Source organism: Talpa occidentalis, unplaced genomic scaffold (assembly GCF_014898055.3).
Source record: "Talpa occidentalis isolate TD23 unplaced genomic scaffold, MPIMG_talOcc4v2.1 talOcc4.11, whole genome shotgun sequence".
In the NCBI taxonomy this organism is placed as follows: domain Eukaryota; kingdom Metazoa; phylum Chordata; class Mammalia; order Eulipotyphla; family Talpidae; genus Talpa; species Talpa occidentalis.
This window is the reverse complement of record NW_023601104.1, coordinates 93,796,503-93,811,781: the sequence shown is the minus strand read 5'-3', so window position 1 is coordinate 93,811,781 and position 15,279 is coordinate 93,796,503. Positions and strand designations below refer to the sequence as shown.

Genomic DNA, 15,279 nt, shown 5'->3' with positions numbered 1-15,279 from the left:
CTGTTCTGCTCGCCACTGCTGTCTCCTCTGGCGGGTTCACTCCCGGCTGCGGGCCTGGGACCTGGAGAATTAAGACGGGAGTGTGTAGCCCTGAGCTGGCTCTGGGTCTCTGGGGATGACAGTCCATTGGCACAGATGAAGTTGCTGGTTGATGAGTTGAAGAAGTTGCTGCCCTTTCACAAGTGGGGTCCCCTTGGCTCCGGAGTGGCAGGAGTGGGGTGTCGCGAAGCAGTAGAGGCACGGGGAGGCGGAGGAGACTGGGCGGGGGGCCGGGGGAGGCCGTTCAGTGGAGGCCGGCGTCGTCGGGGTCTTCGGGCAGCTCCTGCAGCCGGGAGCTCCCCTGGGGCTGGCGCGGGCCCGGTGCCCACGCATAGACCGCGGCGAGGAAGCGGGTCAGGGCTCTTGCCGCCAGCTCCTGGTCGGCCGCGGGGCGGGCGCGGACGGGGCGGCTGTGGAGGAAGGCCAGCACGTCGGTGTCGGTCGGGGGGCGCCCGCGGGGCCGGAGGGCGAGCAAGGCGCGGGTGCCCGGGGCCTGCTGCACGTCGGCGGCCTGCGCGTCCTGCGAGCTGTCTTGCAGGCCGTCATGCAGGCCACTCTGACGGTAACGTTGCAGGTCGTCTTGCAGGGCTTCTCGCAAGACGACATCTTCATCACCCACGACGTGCAGCTCCAGGGAGTGGTACCTGGGCGGGAGGGGGCGGCTTCCTTCTCGCGGGGTCACCCTGACCCCGAAGAGCTCACACAGCATCAGCCAGAACCCGGGAGTGAACTGCAGGCCCTGGGGGAGCAGGGTGCTGCCCTGCCAGTGGCCGGGGCCCAGGGAGAGCTCAGCCAACTCCTCGGCCGGGACCGCGCTGGTGCCCACCAGGGCGGGCACGTGGGTGAGGAACCGCGAGACGGCGCTGGCGATGCCACTGCCCGTGAGCAGGGGCGAGTCCAGGAGGACTCGGAAGGAGCTCCTGGCGAGGGGCCGAGCCCCCGGGGTGGGGGCGGGCAGCAGGGCAGGGCGCTGCCGGGCCCTCAGCAGCACCAGCAGGGCTGCCACGGCCAGGGTGTTCTTCCAGAAGAGCAGGCCTCGGAAGAAGTGCAGGATGACGGCCCTGATCTGGGCGACGCTGTAGTGGGCCAGGAAGGCGCTGAGGATCTGGTCGATGGGTATGAGGGACAGGAACTCCTGCTGGAGGCTCAGCCCGCTAGGCTCATCCTGCAGGGGCGCTTCCTCTGGGTCGTCTTCCTCCCCCGACTCTGCGAGCTGATCCCTGCGGGATCCTCCCAGGGCGAAAAGCATCCTGGGCCGAGTGGCAGTGCTGCGGGAGAGCCCCCTGCGGTGGGGGTTCCTCAGGGGCGCTCCGGGTCGGCCGCCCTCTTGGTCTGGCCGCTCCATGACGTCGAAGTTGAAGTGGGAGAAGAAGAAGACCCAATGCCCCGGGAGAAGTACGGTGAGCCTGTCATCATTCAGAGAGGCTAGATCCTCTGTGTTGAGAAGGATCATGATGGGCTCCTCGGTGTTCTCCAGGTAGCGGCACCACACCATGAAGGCAGCCCTGATCGGAAGGATCTTCATCTCCAGCGGGGAGTAGTTGTCCTCCAGCCGGGAGGTGGTTCGGGAGTAGAAGGCGCAGCAGACCCTCTTGCCGGTCTGCTCGTCGACTTGGATGAGGGAGGCATACAGCGCCGTCCTGGTGGCGCCGGTCTCCAAGTAGAAGGGGTTCTGGGGCTTGGGGTGGTGGAGAAGGGGCGCCTTGCGGAATGCCCGCTTCAGGCTCTCGAAGGCCTCCTGCTCCTCGTCGCCCCAGTAGAAGGGCTGCTCGGTCTGCAGCTGCCGCACCAGGGGCTCAGTGATGGCGGCGAAGCGCTCCACGAAGTGTCGGTAGGGGACAATGAACTCCATCAGGTGGCGCAGGGACTTCTTGGAGCCGGGGGTGGGGTAGCCCGTGACTGTGTTGACGATGCTCTTGTTGAGCTTCACCCCCTTGGGGGTGATGACGAAGCCCAGGAACTCGACCGTGTGCCGGTGGAACTGGGTCCGGTCCAGGGAGCAGTAGACGCTGTGGTAGCGGAAGCGCACCAGCACCTGGCGCACGTGCTGCACGTGCTCCTCCTGGCTCATGGAGTAGATGAGCACGTCCTGTCCGTAGGACAGCACGAAGTAGCCCAGCATGTCCTTGAGGATAAAGTGGATGACGCTCTGCCGGATGATGGGGTCCGAGCAGAGCACGAAGGGCCGGTAGCTTTCCATCTCCTGGCGCTGCAGGCCGAAGGCCGCCTGCCACACGTCCTCCACGTGGTGGATGTTCAGGCTCTCCTCCACGATGGTCCCCCGCAGCTCCAGCTTGGTGAACCATGTGGCCCCATGCAGGGGGTCGAACAGCTCGGGGATCACCTGTATGTAGTCCTGCTTGCTGTCCAGCATGTCTTGTGTGTCCCAGTACACGTCTGGCTTGGCTGCTTCTTGCATCTCGGCACCCACAGGTTCCCACGGCGCGGTGGAGGGACATTCGTAAAAGGTCTCGCTGTGATCACTGTCTCCAGCCTGCTGAAGCTCAGAGGGCTCTGATTCAGAAAGATCATCGGATCCGTCTGAGCTTGGCTGGTCGGATGTCTCATCATCTGCTTCCTTCGGGTTAAACACGTCGGCCAGGTCGGAGTACAGGGGCGGCAATCCGGGCAGCAGGCTGATGGCATGTCTCTCCAGGGCGATGCATGGTGGGGGTGGGCGGAAGCAATTCTTCAGGCAGTAGGGAGAGTGGAAGGTGCAGCGGCCTCTGGCCCAGTCGACCTCCGGGCTGTGGACTCGGAGCCACTCCATGCCTAAGATCACGGAGAAGTTGGGTGACGGCACGATGTCGAATTTGAGAGACTCCTGGTGGTTCTGGTGGATGCACACCAGGGGCTCGGTGTAGAGCCAGATGGGCTCGCTGCCGATCAGCGAGCCGTCCACGGTGTGGACCGGGCTGGGGTAAGTCTTCTCATAGAGCTCCACGTAGTGCTCTTGGGCGAACCTCTCGTCCATGTAGTTGCCGCTGGCCCCGGAGTCCACCAGGGCCCGGACTGCCACGCTGTGGTAGGGGTTCACCCTCACCATGAGGAGCAGGAAGAGGTGGTCACGATTGATGGCGGGGTGCCCTTCGGAGGGCAGCCAGCTGCTCACCATCCACCGCTCAGGCGCAGGTGAGTCGATCCAGGTCAGGTTCCGGGGGCGGGCCTCGGGGGGCAGCCTGAGCATGGCCCTTCTCTCCGCCAGCTTCTCTTCTATCTGCAGGACCAGCACCATTAGGCTGTTGAGCGAGTCCGGCTGTGGGATGCGGAACAGGTAGTGCCTGATCTCTTCATTGAGCCCCTGGCACAGGTGGGCCTGCAGGACTTCATCTGGCCAGCCCAAGGTGGGTACCAGGCCCTGGAACTCGGTGATGTAGTCGAGGGCGGAGCGCTCGCCCTGCCTGATGTTGAACATGGCCTCTTCGGCCACGCGCAGGGCCTGCCGGTATTCGAACATCTCAGACATGGCCTCCAGGAAGGCCGGGAAGTCGTGGGTGAGGGGGCTGTCCTCCTGAAGCAGAGCTTGCGCCCACTCCAGGGCGGTGCCCGAGAGGTGGCAGACTACGTAGCCCACGCGCAGGCGGTCGCTGTAGAACATGCGCGGGCAGCTCTGCAGGATCAGCTGGCAGAGCACGATGAACTCGTGGTACTCTCGGCGGTCACCCGAGAACTGCCGGGGTGCGGGTAACTGGCCGGCACTGATGGCCCCCATCAGGATCTCCTCTGCCACCCTCTGTTGCTCCCTGAGGTCTTGCATCCGGAAGTACAGAGAGATGAGGGACCTCACTGCACCCATGACTTCAGCGGTCGAGGCGTCGGTCTGCTCCAGTGGGCTCTCCTCTTCGTCCAGCTCGGGCAGGTCAGTGCTGTCTTCCTCTTCCTCCTGGTCTCCCCAGGGCGTGGCGCGCGTCTCTTCCATCTCCTCAGGTGCCTCGCCGAGCGGCCCCCCCGGCTCCTTCTCTTCACCGTGGCATGACTCCTCCAGGTCTTGGAGTAGGTCATTGGGTGGATCCGTGATGTCCCTATGTGGGCCACTGGATGGCTCCTCCATGTCTTGGAGGAGGTCGATGAGCAGCTCTGCCGCCTCCGGGGCGGGGCCGCCGGCCGCCCCCGCCGCCCCTGCGCCACTGCCCGCTGGCTCCTCGCTGGTGTTGGATGAGCCCTCGGAGGACTCCATTTGTTTTGATGATGGATTCTTACGCTCCATCATCGTCTCAAATGAGTCTTCAGAGGGTTCTATCATGTCGTCGGGTGGGAAGGAGTGCTGCTCTGAAGACTGGTAAGGTTGGCAGGCGCCGGTCAGCGACTAGAGCTGCAGAGACCAGAATGGGGGGGGGGGCAGGAGAGGGAGGGAAGCAGCAGGTTAGGGTCTCCAGAGGTCAGGGTCTCAAAGGCAAAACAGATGCCTGGCTCATCAGAATGGGGGTCCCTGGCCTGGGTGCAAGCTGGGGTACCTGGGAGAGCTCTCTTGTCAGCCCTGACCTTCTGACCTAGTCTCCCAGGCTCGCTCTGCCTGGCTGGCCTAGGCTCCGTCCCCCGTGGTGATGAGAAATTCACAGCCCATAAATTTGGTGGCGCAACGGCCCAGAGTAGCTGGCGTGGCAGGCGGGCACCTGGCAAGGAGGCCTGGCCGCTTGGCTCCCCTGGCACGTGTGCCCAGGCTAGCCGCTTCCCTTCTCTCGTCGCCTGAAGTCACAGGTTGCACATCTCAGTGCTATTCCGAGCTGTCCCTGGCCGGCGGGCGCTCTGCAGGGAGCTTGGCCCGGTGGGCAGGCGGGGATCTCCAGGAGTGAGCCCCGTGGGACTACTTCAGGGAACAGGGGAGCAGAGCCAGCAGGCGCATGGCCACCATCTAGCGGCTGGGTCAGCAGCCCCAAATAGCTCTGTTTCCTGCCGCTGATTCCAAGTGCGGGGGCAGAGAGAGGTCTGGATGCTGGCTTTTATTTTCCCTGTAAATGTTTATAAGACACCTACTATGTGCCAGAGACGTGCACATTTGTCACTTGATTCTAGCTCAGAACCTTTTCTGATTTCTCCTCCCTATGCTGTGTCCCTCCGGCTCTGAGCTGTTGAGATCTGCAGATGGGTCCCCCACCCCCAAACCCTGCTCTCCCAGGTGGCCCTCTTTCTCGTGGGGTTTCAGGAGCATGGAGACCTGGGCATCACTTCCTCACCTGCAGACCTGCCTGCACCCTCTTGAGCCCTGGCCTGTGGGCTGTTCCCTTCTCTGTCCAGTACCCTCTTCTGTACTGGCTGTTGGGTTTTCCCCAACATAGGGGGCTTCCTAAAGAGTTGAGATATCGAGTAGAGGTGACGGAGGGCATGTGACATATTTGATATCTGATTGCCTTGGAAGGGATCTTTAAAAGCCCAAGTCTTGGGTGGTTTTGAGCGGGCGGAAACTGAATTTCAAGAGATGTTTTTGTTGGGATTATTTGCAAATTTCCTCTCTGCTGGCAGGAGCAAATTGAATTCTAATTACTCAACAAATTAGCTCTGTAGTTATTGGTCTTTATACATTTAACAGTGTTAGTTCCTTCTTGGTTTTCTTAGCCACCTGGCTGACCTATAAAAAAAAATCCTCATTGGCTAAAAGCCAAATTTTCTAAATAGTATACAAAATTTTCATCTGCTGTTTCTCAAAACTAAGTTCTTGTTGGCATGACAGTTCAATTTGATCACACAGGCCTGCTGATTAAAACCTTGGGCTATTTACTTACCATCTGTAATTTAAAATTCAAACCTTGTAGCACAAAAATTCCTGACACATAACAATCATCAAACCATTTTCTGGCTAAAATGGAAGGACCTTAGAATAACAGAAAATTCTTTTCATGTCACTCCTCGAGATACAGATTACATTTTTTAGTATAATGTACGAATTAGGTGAAATGCCCACCAGCTACCACCACTGCCACCACTATCCTCACAACATCTGCACAGCACATTGCAAAATTAACTCGTTTTCTTCTCCTAAGTTCATATAAGGTGTGTATTATTACAGCAAAATCCCAGTTCTCTAATATAAAATTCTAATTAAAATATAAAATTTGACCTTGTAATTCATCTGCAGACTCATTTATTAGAAATAAAAATCTGAGGATGCTCTTAGGGCTCTCAAAACCCTATATTGGTAAAAAATGAAGAAGTTTAATTTGGCTAAAGAATGTAAGTTGAAATTAGTTGAAATTAAAAATTTAAATAAAATTAAAAATGAAGTTTTAATATGTCCCTTGAAACTTAAAGCCTTTTATTGGCCAAAATTTTAAATGGTTAAAATTTAAAATTGACTAATGTTAAAATTTTCAAGGTTTAAATTGGCTAAATGAAATAGCTTGAACTGAATAAAATAAAAGTTTTCAGTAGGTCTCTTAAAATCTTTTTAATGGCTAAAATTTAAAAAATCTAGGGCCTCCCCGGTGGCGCAGTGGTTGAGCGCTTCGTTGAGAGGCTGCCCGCAGCCTCTGCAGCGCTGGTTCGATCCCCGGCCGCCAGGTGAGGGTCCCACATGGTGCGCAGACCTCTCCTGCCACCCGCTGCCCCCTCAGCAGTGTACTTCGTCAGTCCGCCTGCTCTGTTCTCCGCTCTGACTCTGGTGAATTGTCTCATCCACCAGCACTTCTGACTGTACCCCGTGCTTGTATAAATAAATAAATCTTTAAAAAAAAAAAAAATAAAATAAAAAATCTAAATTGCCTAAACTAAAAAAATTAACTAAAAATTAAAAATTGCAGTTGACAGAAGTATTAAATTGAATTAAAAAACTCATTAGGTCTCTTAAAACCCTTTAATGGCTAAAATAAGTAAAAAATATAAATTGGTAAACTGAAAAAAATTAAATTGATGAAAATTTTAATTTGGCTAGAGTTAAAAATTTAAATTGAATGAAATTAAAAATCCTGGTAGGTCTCATAAAAGCTTTTAATGGCTAAAATGAAAAAATCTAAGCTGGATAAATTGAAAAAGTTTAAATTGACCAAACATTAAAAATTTAAGTTGGCTAAAGTAAAAAAATCTAAACTGAAAAAAAAAATTAAAATCTCAGTAGGTCTCTTAAGAACCTTTAGTGGCTGAGATTTAAAAAAATTGGCTAACCTGCAAAAAATTTAAATTGACTAAAAATTAGAAATTTAAGTTGACTATAATTTAAAAACAAATTGACTAAAAGGTAAAATCTCAGTATGTCTCTTAAAAATGTTAAGGCCCTTTTAGTGGCTAAAATTTAAGGTTTAAAATTGAATAAAATTAAAATCTCAGTAAAAGAGTTTTCTTTTAAAATCTAGTAAATTCTTTATTGTCTGAAATTTTAAAAATTTAAATTAGCTGAAATTAAAAATTTAAAGTTTGAAAATTTGAACAATCTAAAATTTAAAATAAAAATTTAAACTGATTAAAATTTAGAAAAGTACATGTCAATCTTAGTTTTAAAAACCAACCCTTTACAGGCTGAAATGTTAACTCCTTAGTAAGGTGATTTAAAACTTTATATCTGAAACTCACATACTATTAAATGTCAGTTATAGCTAGAAAAGTTGAATGAAATTAAAAATCTTGGTAGGTCTCTTAAAAATTTTTAATGGATAAAATGAAAAATTCTAAGTTGGCTAAATTAAAAAACTTTAAATTGACCCATAAAAATTTAAGTTGGCTAATGTTAAAAAATTTAAATTGAATAAAATATCATTGAAGGTGTAATCACCCCTTCTTACCAAAAAGTCTTTGCTTCTTAGTTTATTTTTAAATTTGATGATGTAACTGATTAAATTTGCCAACATTCCTGTCTTCACCCTAAAATCTAATATCCCTGGCATGTTATGAAATATCTTTCGTACTCCTTAACATCAAAATTCAAACTTTAGCAAGATGCTTAAGTTATCCCATAACTTATATTTAAAATGTGCACGTTTCTTTTCATTGTCGCTAAGAAGAAATTCCAATCATTTAGCATCAAAAAGAAAAACAAACGGTAGAATTTATCTTCAAACTGGTGGGTATAAAACCCAAACTCTTTGCCCCGCCACTCCTTAAACCCTTTAGTGGCTTAATTCCAAATGGCTAAGTATGATATAAAAATTTGGCCTTGTCATCCCTCAGAATGAAAGGTCACCCTTCCTTGCAAGATACATGCATTCGGTCTTGTAACTTCTGCTGAAAGCTTTGTACTATCTCCTAATCATCTATGAGAAAAGATCTAAATGCCTTAGCACAAAATGCACATTTTACTCGATAGCTTCTCTGCAGATGGCTCTTATTAAACACAGAACTTTTGCCATGTCACTCTCTTAAAATCTTTTAATGGCTGAAATTCAAATTCCTTAGCATGGCACAAAATGGGATCCTGTTCTTTAAAACAGCGTCCAAATTTCTTAGCGTCTATGTAAATTCAATCCTGTAACCTCTGCGTAAGACCTGCCTGATCACTCCATATTTACTACTTGCCATAAATCATCCAGTTCCCAGCACTGAGTACGGATCCGGGGTGCACTAGGATCTTAGGGGTGCCTCCCTGTCCGTGCCCCTCCATTACCTGGTTCACCAAATCCAGACGCCTTAGCATAAAATGTATTTTACCAGCTAATTCCCTCGCAGATGAAACTCTTCTTATCAATCACTCCTTCAAGCCCTTTACTGGCTAGAATCCAAATACCTCTGCGTCAGAGTCCAAAAATGAGATCACATCCCTTCCCAAATGAAACGCTTGCATGCCTCCAGCCTCACATGAATCACATCTCCTTGGCATGTTATAAAAATCTGATCATTTTCTCTTTGCCATAAAAATCCACTCTTTCATTGCTGTCGAAATGCACACATTTTATCATGTAACTCCCCAATTTAAAGCTTTGCAAGCTTCCTTCATTGTCTGAAACATAAAGTCCCAAGTACTTACCATAAAATGCAATGTTTTACCATATAATTTATATTCAGACTGGTCTATAAAACACCCCAAATCTCGCCCTGTCATTCTTGTCTTTTCCGGCTTCAGTCCAAACATATTAGCATGCTATAGAAATTTGATCTTGTCATCCCTGAAAATAACATTCACACTTCCTAGCACAGTATATAAAACTTGATCTTGGAACTCCACCTTAAACCCTATGATATCTCTTAATTGTGGAATCATGGAATAAAAGTCCAAATTCTTAGCATAAAATGTGAATTTTATTTTGTAATTTCACCGCTCTCTATCAAATCCCCCCCCCCCAAAAAAAATTACCATGTCACTCTCTGGCAACTTGTTATTGGCTGAAATCAAATTCCGAGGCATGTGCAAAAAATTGAATCATGTCAGTGCCTCAAAATAAATTCCAAATTTCTTTGCATATGCCCAATGTGTAGCATGTCGCTCCTCTGATTAAAGTCTTTCAACTTTGGTGTCAACAGCCATCAGATCTCCCGGGTTTGCTCTGAAAATCAGACTTTGGCACCCCCAACACTCGAGGTCCAAAAGTTTTAGCGTGGTATTAAATTTGTGACTGGCTCTTGCGAGTCACAATTTGTCGGCGTTTCTCTTGCCTGCACTACTGAGTCCTCAGCGTTAGCCTTCAGAGCTATTCTAGCATGTTTTTTTTTTCCTGTGGATTTATCTCCCACCAACAAAAATTTTACCATCACATTTCTTAAAACCCTTTGGCAAGAATCCCGACTCCTTCGCGTGATATAAAAACTTGATCTTGTCACTCCTCAAAATAAAGTCCAGATTTCTCCCCCAAACCCCTATCTCCTCATGAACTTACACCCCCCCCCCCATCTTTAATGGCTTCTCACCACCAACGAAATGTCTCACATCTTAGCGTGCCGCCCCACGGGGCCCAGCAATCTCAGCGCAGGCCCTTCCAAGTTCAGGGCTGCAGCACGACAACCACATGCCTGTGCGTGAAATGGAAATTGGACCCAGTATCTGTTCTGTGGAAAAGTCTTTACGTTGCTCCTGGTGACTTAGGCTGCGGGACCCACATGCCTCTGCGTGAAACCAGGACGTTTAACCCTTGATCGTTAATTTCTAGCTCTGGCGCCTTGTCCCTCCTGCCCCGTCCCTCCTGAAGGGGTTCTCCTTTGCTGCCCCCAAACATACTTGGATTTGATGGGCCTGGGTCTTGGTTTTTGTAAGCTGGTCTCTCTGCCAAGAATTGTTGAATTCCTACAGCAGCACGTTCTGTTCTCTTCCCGGCCCAGGCACCGCGCTGCTGGGTCCCCAGAGGAGCACGGAGGCGGCGGCCGGCCCTGCCCCTGCCCCACAGAGCGTCCCGTGGGAGATGACCCCCATGTCCATGCCGTGCCGGAGGTGAGCCGGGGGGCTTGGGCAGGGTGAGGGGTCCGCTCGGGAGCTCGGGGGCTCAGCACCCCTTTGCCAGGACGTGGGGCAGGGTCGGGGCCGTGCTCTCACCTCAGCAGGTACAGCTGCCCCCACGGAGCACCTAAGCAGGACCCAGGGGCACCCCGAATCCTGCCCACCACCAGCCCGCCTGCTGCCGCCCAGAGGCACCCCACCTCCCCCGTGGGCCCTTCAGTGCAGACCCCCGACCAGTGTTCTCAGACCTCTGAATGCAGCAGCTCAGGTGCAAGTCTAAAGTCTCCCACAGTCTCTTTAAGAAGGATCTACTCAGTTGGAGAGTCTCACCTTGTGAAAAAAAATTGGGGTTCAGTGCACTGCCCATGGGGTCTTGGGTGAGACCCTCCTTCCCCCCGCCCCACGCTCAGGCAGATACCCAGCCTCACCACCTCGGTGGCCAGAGCCTTCTTGGTCAGGTCAGCTTCCTGTGAGCCTCTGAGCCCGCGGCCCATTGGGTCAGGGCTGGGACTGGGAGTCTTTGAAGGGTTGGAAGTGGGGGGGGGCTCGGGGGGGGCCAGAGGGCAGGGGGGGCAAATCCCTCAGCAAATACCTCTCCACGTCAGCTCACTTGTACAGTAAAGGAAATCTGATTTTAAAAATAGAGCTTGGAAGAGGAGATGGGAGGATATTTAGGAGCAGAGTTGCGCCTGGGGCGGGGGGCGGGGGACGGAGGAATTAGGGGAGAGGTGAGGACGGGGAGGAGGGCGGGAGGCCTGAGCGCCCGGGAGGAAGGTAGAGTGGGCAGGAGAGAGGAGAGGGAGCGTGGAGGGAAACGAGAGAGAAACAAGGGTTCTCTGCCCCCCACCCCACCCCGGGGCCCTGTGGAAGCCACAGCCTTGCCTGTTCCCCCTGGGGTGCCGCCAGGGATGGGGTGAGGGCCCAGAACTTAGGGGCTGTGTGACCTCCGAAGGGATAGCCCTGTTGGTTCCCGCCTTGGTCCGGTGCTGGGGTCTGGGCAGGTGCTGGGCATCGTGAGGGCTGCCAGGGATGCTGGGACGGCCATGGGGGCAGCTTTTTGTTAAACAGCGTCCAGGACAAGTTATGTCCTTGGCGGGCTGAGTCCGAGGGCCCTGCGAAGTGGCCCTAGTGTGGACTGGGGTGCCCGGCCCCGTTCTCCTTTGGCTGGCTGGCCAGGAAAAGACCACTTAGTGTTCCAGGTGAGGGGCGTCCCTTCACCTCTGGGCCGGGGCAGCCACCCCTCCTGGACAGCTGCCTCTGTCCCTTGGGTCCCGCCAGAGTATCAGGCACCACCCGGGCTCTAGCCTCGCTGGGGAAACTGAGTCCCTGGGAGGGGGACGCCGTGACTCAGGACACAGCAAGTCAGGGCAGCGCTGGCCCTGGGCTGCTCTTCTAACCCCAGGTGAGCTGGGCAGGGGCCTGTGGAGAGGGCACCCCAGGCCTGTGCTCTCTGCCCTCGAGGTGAGGGCAGGGCCTGACCCTGGCCAGCACTGCCCTGTGCTGAGCGCCCGTCCCCCTCCATCCCGCTGGATGGGCCGCTGGGGGCAGCTGGATCACTCTGCCCAGAATAACCCTGGGCAGGGGGGAGTGCCTGCCCTGGGGGGCTGGGCCGGGGGCACAGATGAGTGTGTCCTTCTTCACTGCCCAACTGGGCTGGCCAATCAGCAGCTCCCAAGGCTGCTCTTGCCTTTCAAGGCAAGTATCTGGGGCCGAGCTCACGCCACCTGCCAGCTGGGGCCCCGGGCTGACTCCGCCTGACTTTCTCCCGGCCCTCAGTTTCCCCTCATCTGCAAGGAAGTCGCTGGCGGTGGGGTCTCTTTGCTGCTGTCTCTCAGGGGTCCTGAGAGGTGCCTGAGGGCTGACCCTGGGGAGGAGTGATGAGGTGGGGTTGGCCGAGCATGGGGGGCTGAGGGATGCCCACCCTGCGTGTCTCCCAGCAGCTGCCTGAGTTCTTGGGGGGCCCTCACGTGATCTCACTTAAGCAGTGCCCCCTCAGGCACACCAATGGGTGCTTCCTTCAAGCCCTTGCCTGGGTTTGCCATGTCTGGTGGGCACCCCTGCTCCTGGGGCTGCAGGCCCAGAAAAAGGGAGGCTCTGCGGGGTGGAGGAGGGCGGGGGCTTGGAGGCGAGCGTGGAGGCTCAGCCTTGATGCTGGAGGAATGAAGGCCAGGGTGGGTCCGGATGGCCTCTGTTTCTCCATTTACAAAGTGGAAGGGACACCTTCCCAGGGGAGACCAGTGTTAGCTTTCGCAGCTGTGAAGACCCGGGGATTATTGATGGGGGCTTTGGAGCAGGAGGCACTGAAATTTCCCATTAACCTGGGAGGTGATGGTGCCTCGCTTGAAAGTGGGTAACCAAGGTCTACAGGGTGGGCCCACTGGGCTGCTGTGATTGGGGTGGCAAAGGCATTGGCCCAGTACCACCCGCCTGTGCAGACCCATGCCCATGCCAGTGGGGGGCAGATGCAGGAGGGTCTTCCTTACAGGGTCTCTGGGATTTAGGTGCACCCCGGTGTCTGCTCTGTGTCAGCTCTGCTCGGCCCATGACACCCTCACACTCAACATGCCTCCTTACCAGGAGCGGCACGCTCCCCAGCATTAGATTAAAATTTAGGGTGTCCAATTTAGGAAAGGGGAGGCAGAACCAGCGTGCAAAGTTGGGCTCCTTGCCCCCCCTCCCCGGTGAGTGGAAAGGCAGGAGCAGATGCCCCGGTGGGTGGCCTGTGGCCACCAGGGGACCCGAGGGACCCTGGGGTGGAAGAAATGACTTTCCTTGCATGGCATCTGTGCTGTCAGCCTCGTGGCTTGACAGGAGGCCAGACCAGGGGACTGGGGGCCTCCGAGCCTCCTCCATCTCCCTGAAAAGCTCATGTGGTCATTCCCAACTCATTTTGGCTAATATGGTTGTCGGCAAAGGGACAGGACAGCTGGCCCCAGCCCTGCTAATTATAGCCGCTTGAGAATTTGAACAGATACTGGGTCCACCATGTCATGGCTTTTCTTGCAGCAAACTAATCCTTTAACCTTTCCTCACGAACACCAGCCCCCCCCGGAGGTCAGCACGGGACCCCCAGCCCAAGTCTTACCTTTGATGAACGTGCTCAGTGGTTCTGCTGTAGTCGCGTCAACAGGAACCTTGCTTCCCTCTGGAAAGTCGCAGGGGAAACGGGGTTAGGATGGCCTGGGCTTGGGACCTGGGGGTGTCCCAGCAGTGCCAGAGCCCCTTCCAGACGCCCCCTGCCTTCCTCGCCATCCCTTGCGCTGCTCCCCACTTGGGTCTCTGTGCTGGCTCTTGAGTGCGCTGCACGCACTCAGCCTTAGCACTTTCAGCCTTAGCACAGCCTGGGAGGCGCTCACTTTCATCGGCCCCATTTTTCAGAGGAGGAAACCGAGGCTCAGGGACTGAAGTCACCCCATGGCACTGAGGTTATCAGTGCATCTGCCCAGGCCGGTGGCTTCAGGGCCACCGCCGAGTTTCGTCCTGCCCTTGGCGTCAGTCTGCCCTGCTGCTCCTCATTCCACCCATTGGGGCTGCCCCCCACACACTAGGGATGCTGGCGGGCAGGGGGCCTTAGGTAGGTCCCGAGTGGGTGGGCTGCGCCTGGCCGTGGCCCTGGTGCGTGCTCTCTCCTCCCTTCCCAGGTGGCGTGGAGGGGAGAGGCGCTTTCTCCCAGGAAGGGACCAAGGTCCGGCCCGGGATCCAGAAAAAGGTCTGAAAAACTGTTTTAAACATTTCTAATTTGTAAATTTGGACAATTTCTGAATGTGTCAATGCCTCAGAGTGGAGCTAACACCGGCCCTTCTTTTGCAGACTGGTGCTCACTGCCCCCCCGATGGGCAGTGAGTCGTGGCTCCTGGCAGAGGCGTGGTGCCCAGGATGGTGGGCACTTGTATGCGGTGGCACAGTGGGACAGGTATGTGTGCCCCCCCCTCTACACCAACAGGCTGTGCTGGGGCTGGGGCCTGGAGCACGGGGTGGGCCACTCTGCACCATGGGGAGGCATGACAGCCCACCTGGAGGCAGAGGGTGCTGGCACTTCGGAGTCTTTGGGTGTTGGGGGTCTGTTCAGGGCTGAGGGGGCAGACTTCTGGGTGACCTTGGAGAGGGACCATCATCCTCTCCTGCTCCTGCGGGCTGGGGCCAGCCATGCTCGAGGGTCGCCTTAATGCCAGAAATGAAGTAAATGATAAAATGCCTCAAGGCCTGTAACCATGGCTCTCGTTAGGAGGCTCTGGGCCTGTCCCTCTCTCTGAAGCCCCCTTCTCATTTTGTGGAATGGGAGTGGGGCCAGGGCCAGGGAGGGTCAGCGTCCTGTCAACTACAGCACAAGTATCAGCCTTACTGGCTTGCATTTGGGGAGGAGGTGACCTCCAGGTGGTGGTGCGAGGACCTTCAACCTGGGTGCTGCCCAGTATTTTTATTTTTCATAAAAATATTTCACATCTTGATAGAACTATGACATACATCTCGAAGTATTCATCAGGACCCGTTCAGCCCCACATGAAAAACCAGGGCGATGTCTAGCAGGGCCTGGGGTTTGGGAAGGGCTGTTAAAGCCAGGGGCACTGGCGGGGTGGGGGTGTTAGCCTGTGTGCACATTTCTTCCAGAAAGCCTGGACCTGCACTCCTCATCCCATGCCCGTTCCAGCTTCAGCCAGCTGGCAGCATTGCCAGGGCCTGGGAAGTGGGCGCTGAGGCTTACTGAGCAGGCAAGTGTTGGGGTGCCTGGGTGAAAGGGGGCTCTGGTGGGCAGCCAGGGTGCCGTGTGCTACTCTGTACATGAAGGGGGCCAGGTGGAGACCTGCAGGTGGCTCCCTGTTGCCATGGTCAGCAGTGCTTTGCCCCATTCCCTCTTGGGTTGGATCTGGGGAGGGAACATGGCCGCGGAGGGTCCTGCCTGGGAACCCAGCTGTTGGGGTCATACGCAGCCTCCTAGGCTCTTTGCCAGCCAG

General features: G+C 54.3%; 1 protein-coding gene and 1 long non-coding RNA gene across 2 annotated transcripts; one reads left to right on the top strand and one right to left on the bottom strand.

The window, feature by feature from the left end:
• Positions 1 to 283: 283 nt before the first annotated feature.
• RTL1 (retrotransposon Gag like 1) lies at positions 284 to 4,337 on the bottom strand. The gene has a single exon (XM_037501852.1). The coding sequence runs from the start codon at positions 4,280 to 4,282 to the stop codon at positions 284 to 286; it is 3,999 nt and encodes a 1,332-aa protein (XP_037357749.1). The 5' UTR covers positions 4,283 to 4,337.
• Positions 4,338 to 11,889: 7,552 nt separating this feature from the next.
• Positions 11,890 to 15,033, top strand: LOC119239387 (uncharacterized). The gene is made up of 3 exons (XR_005123843.2): positions 11,890 to 14,036; positions 14,138 to 14,240; positions 14,936 to 15,033. It is a non-coding gene; the product is annotated as an uncharacterized LOC119239387 (long non-coding RNA).
• Positions 15,034 to 15,279: the final 246 nt, after the last annotated feature.

Coding starts and splice junctions, on each gene's coding strand:
- RTL1 (XM_037501852.1), bottom strand. CDS start 4,282: ATGATAGAACCCTCTGAAGACTCATTTGAGACGATGATGGAGCGTAAG.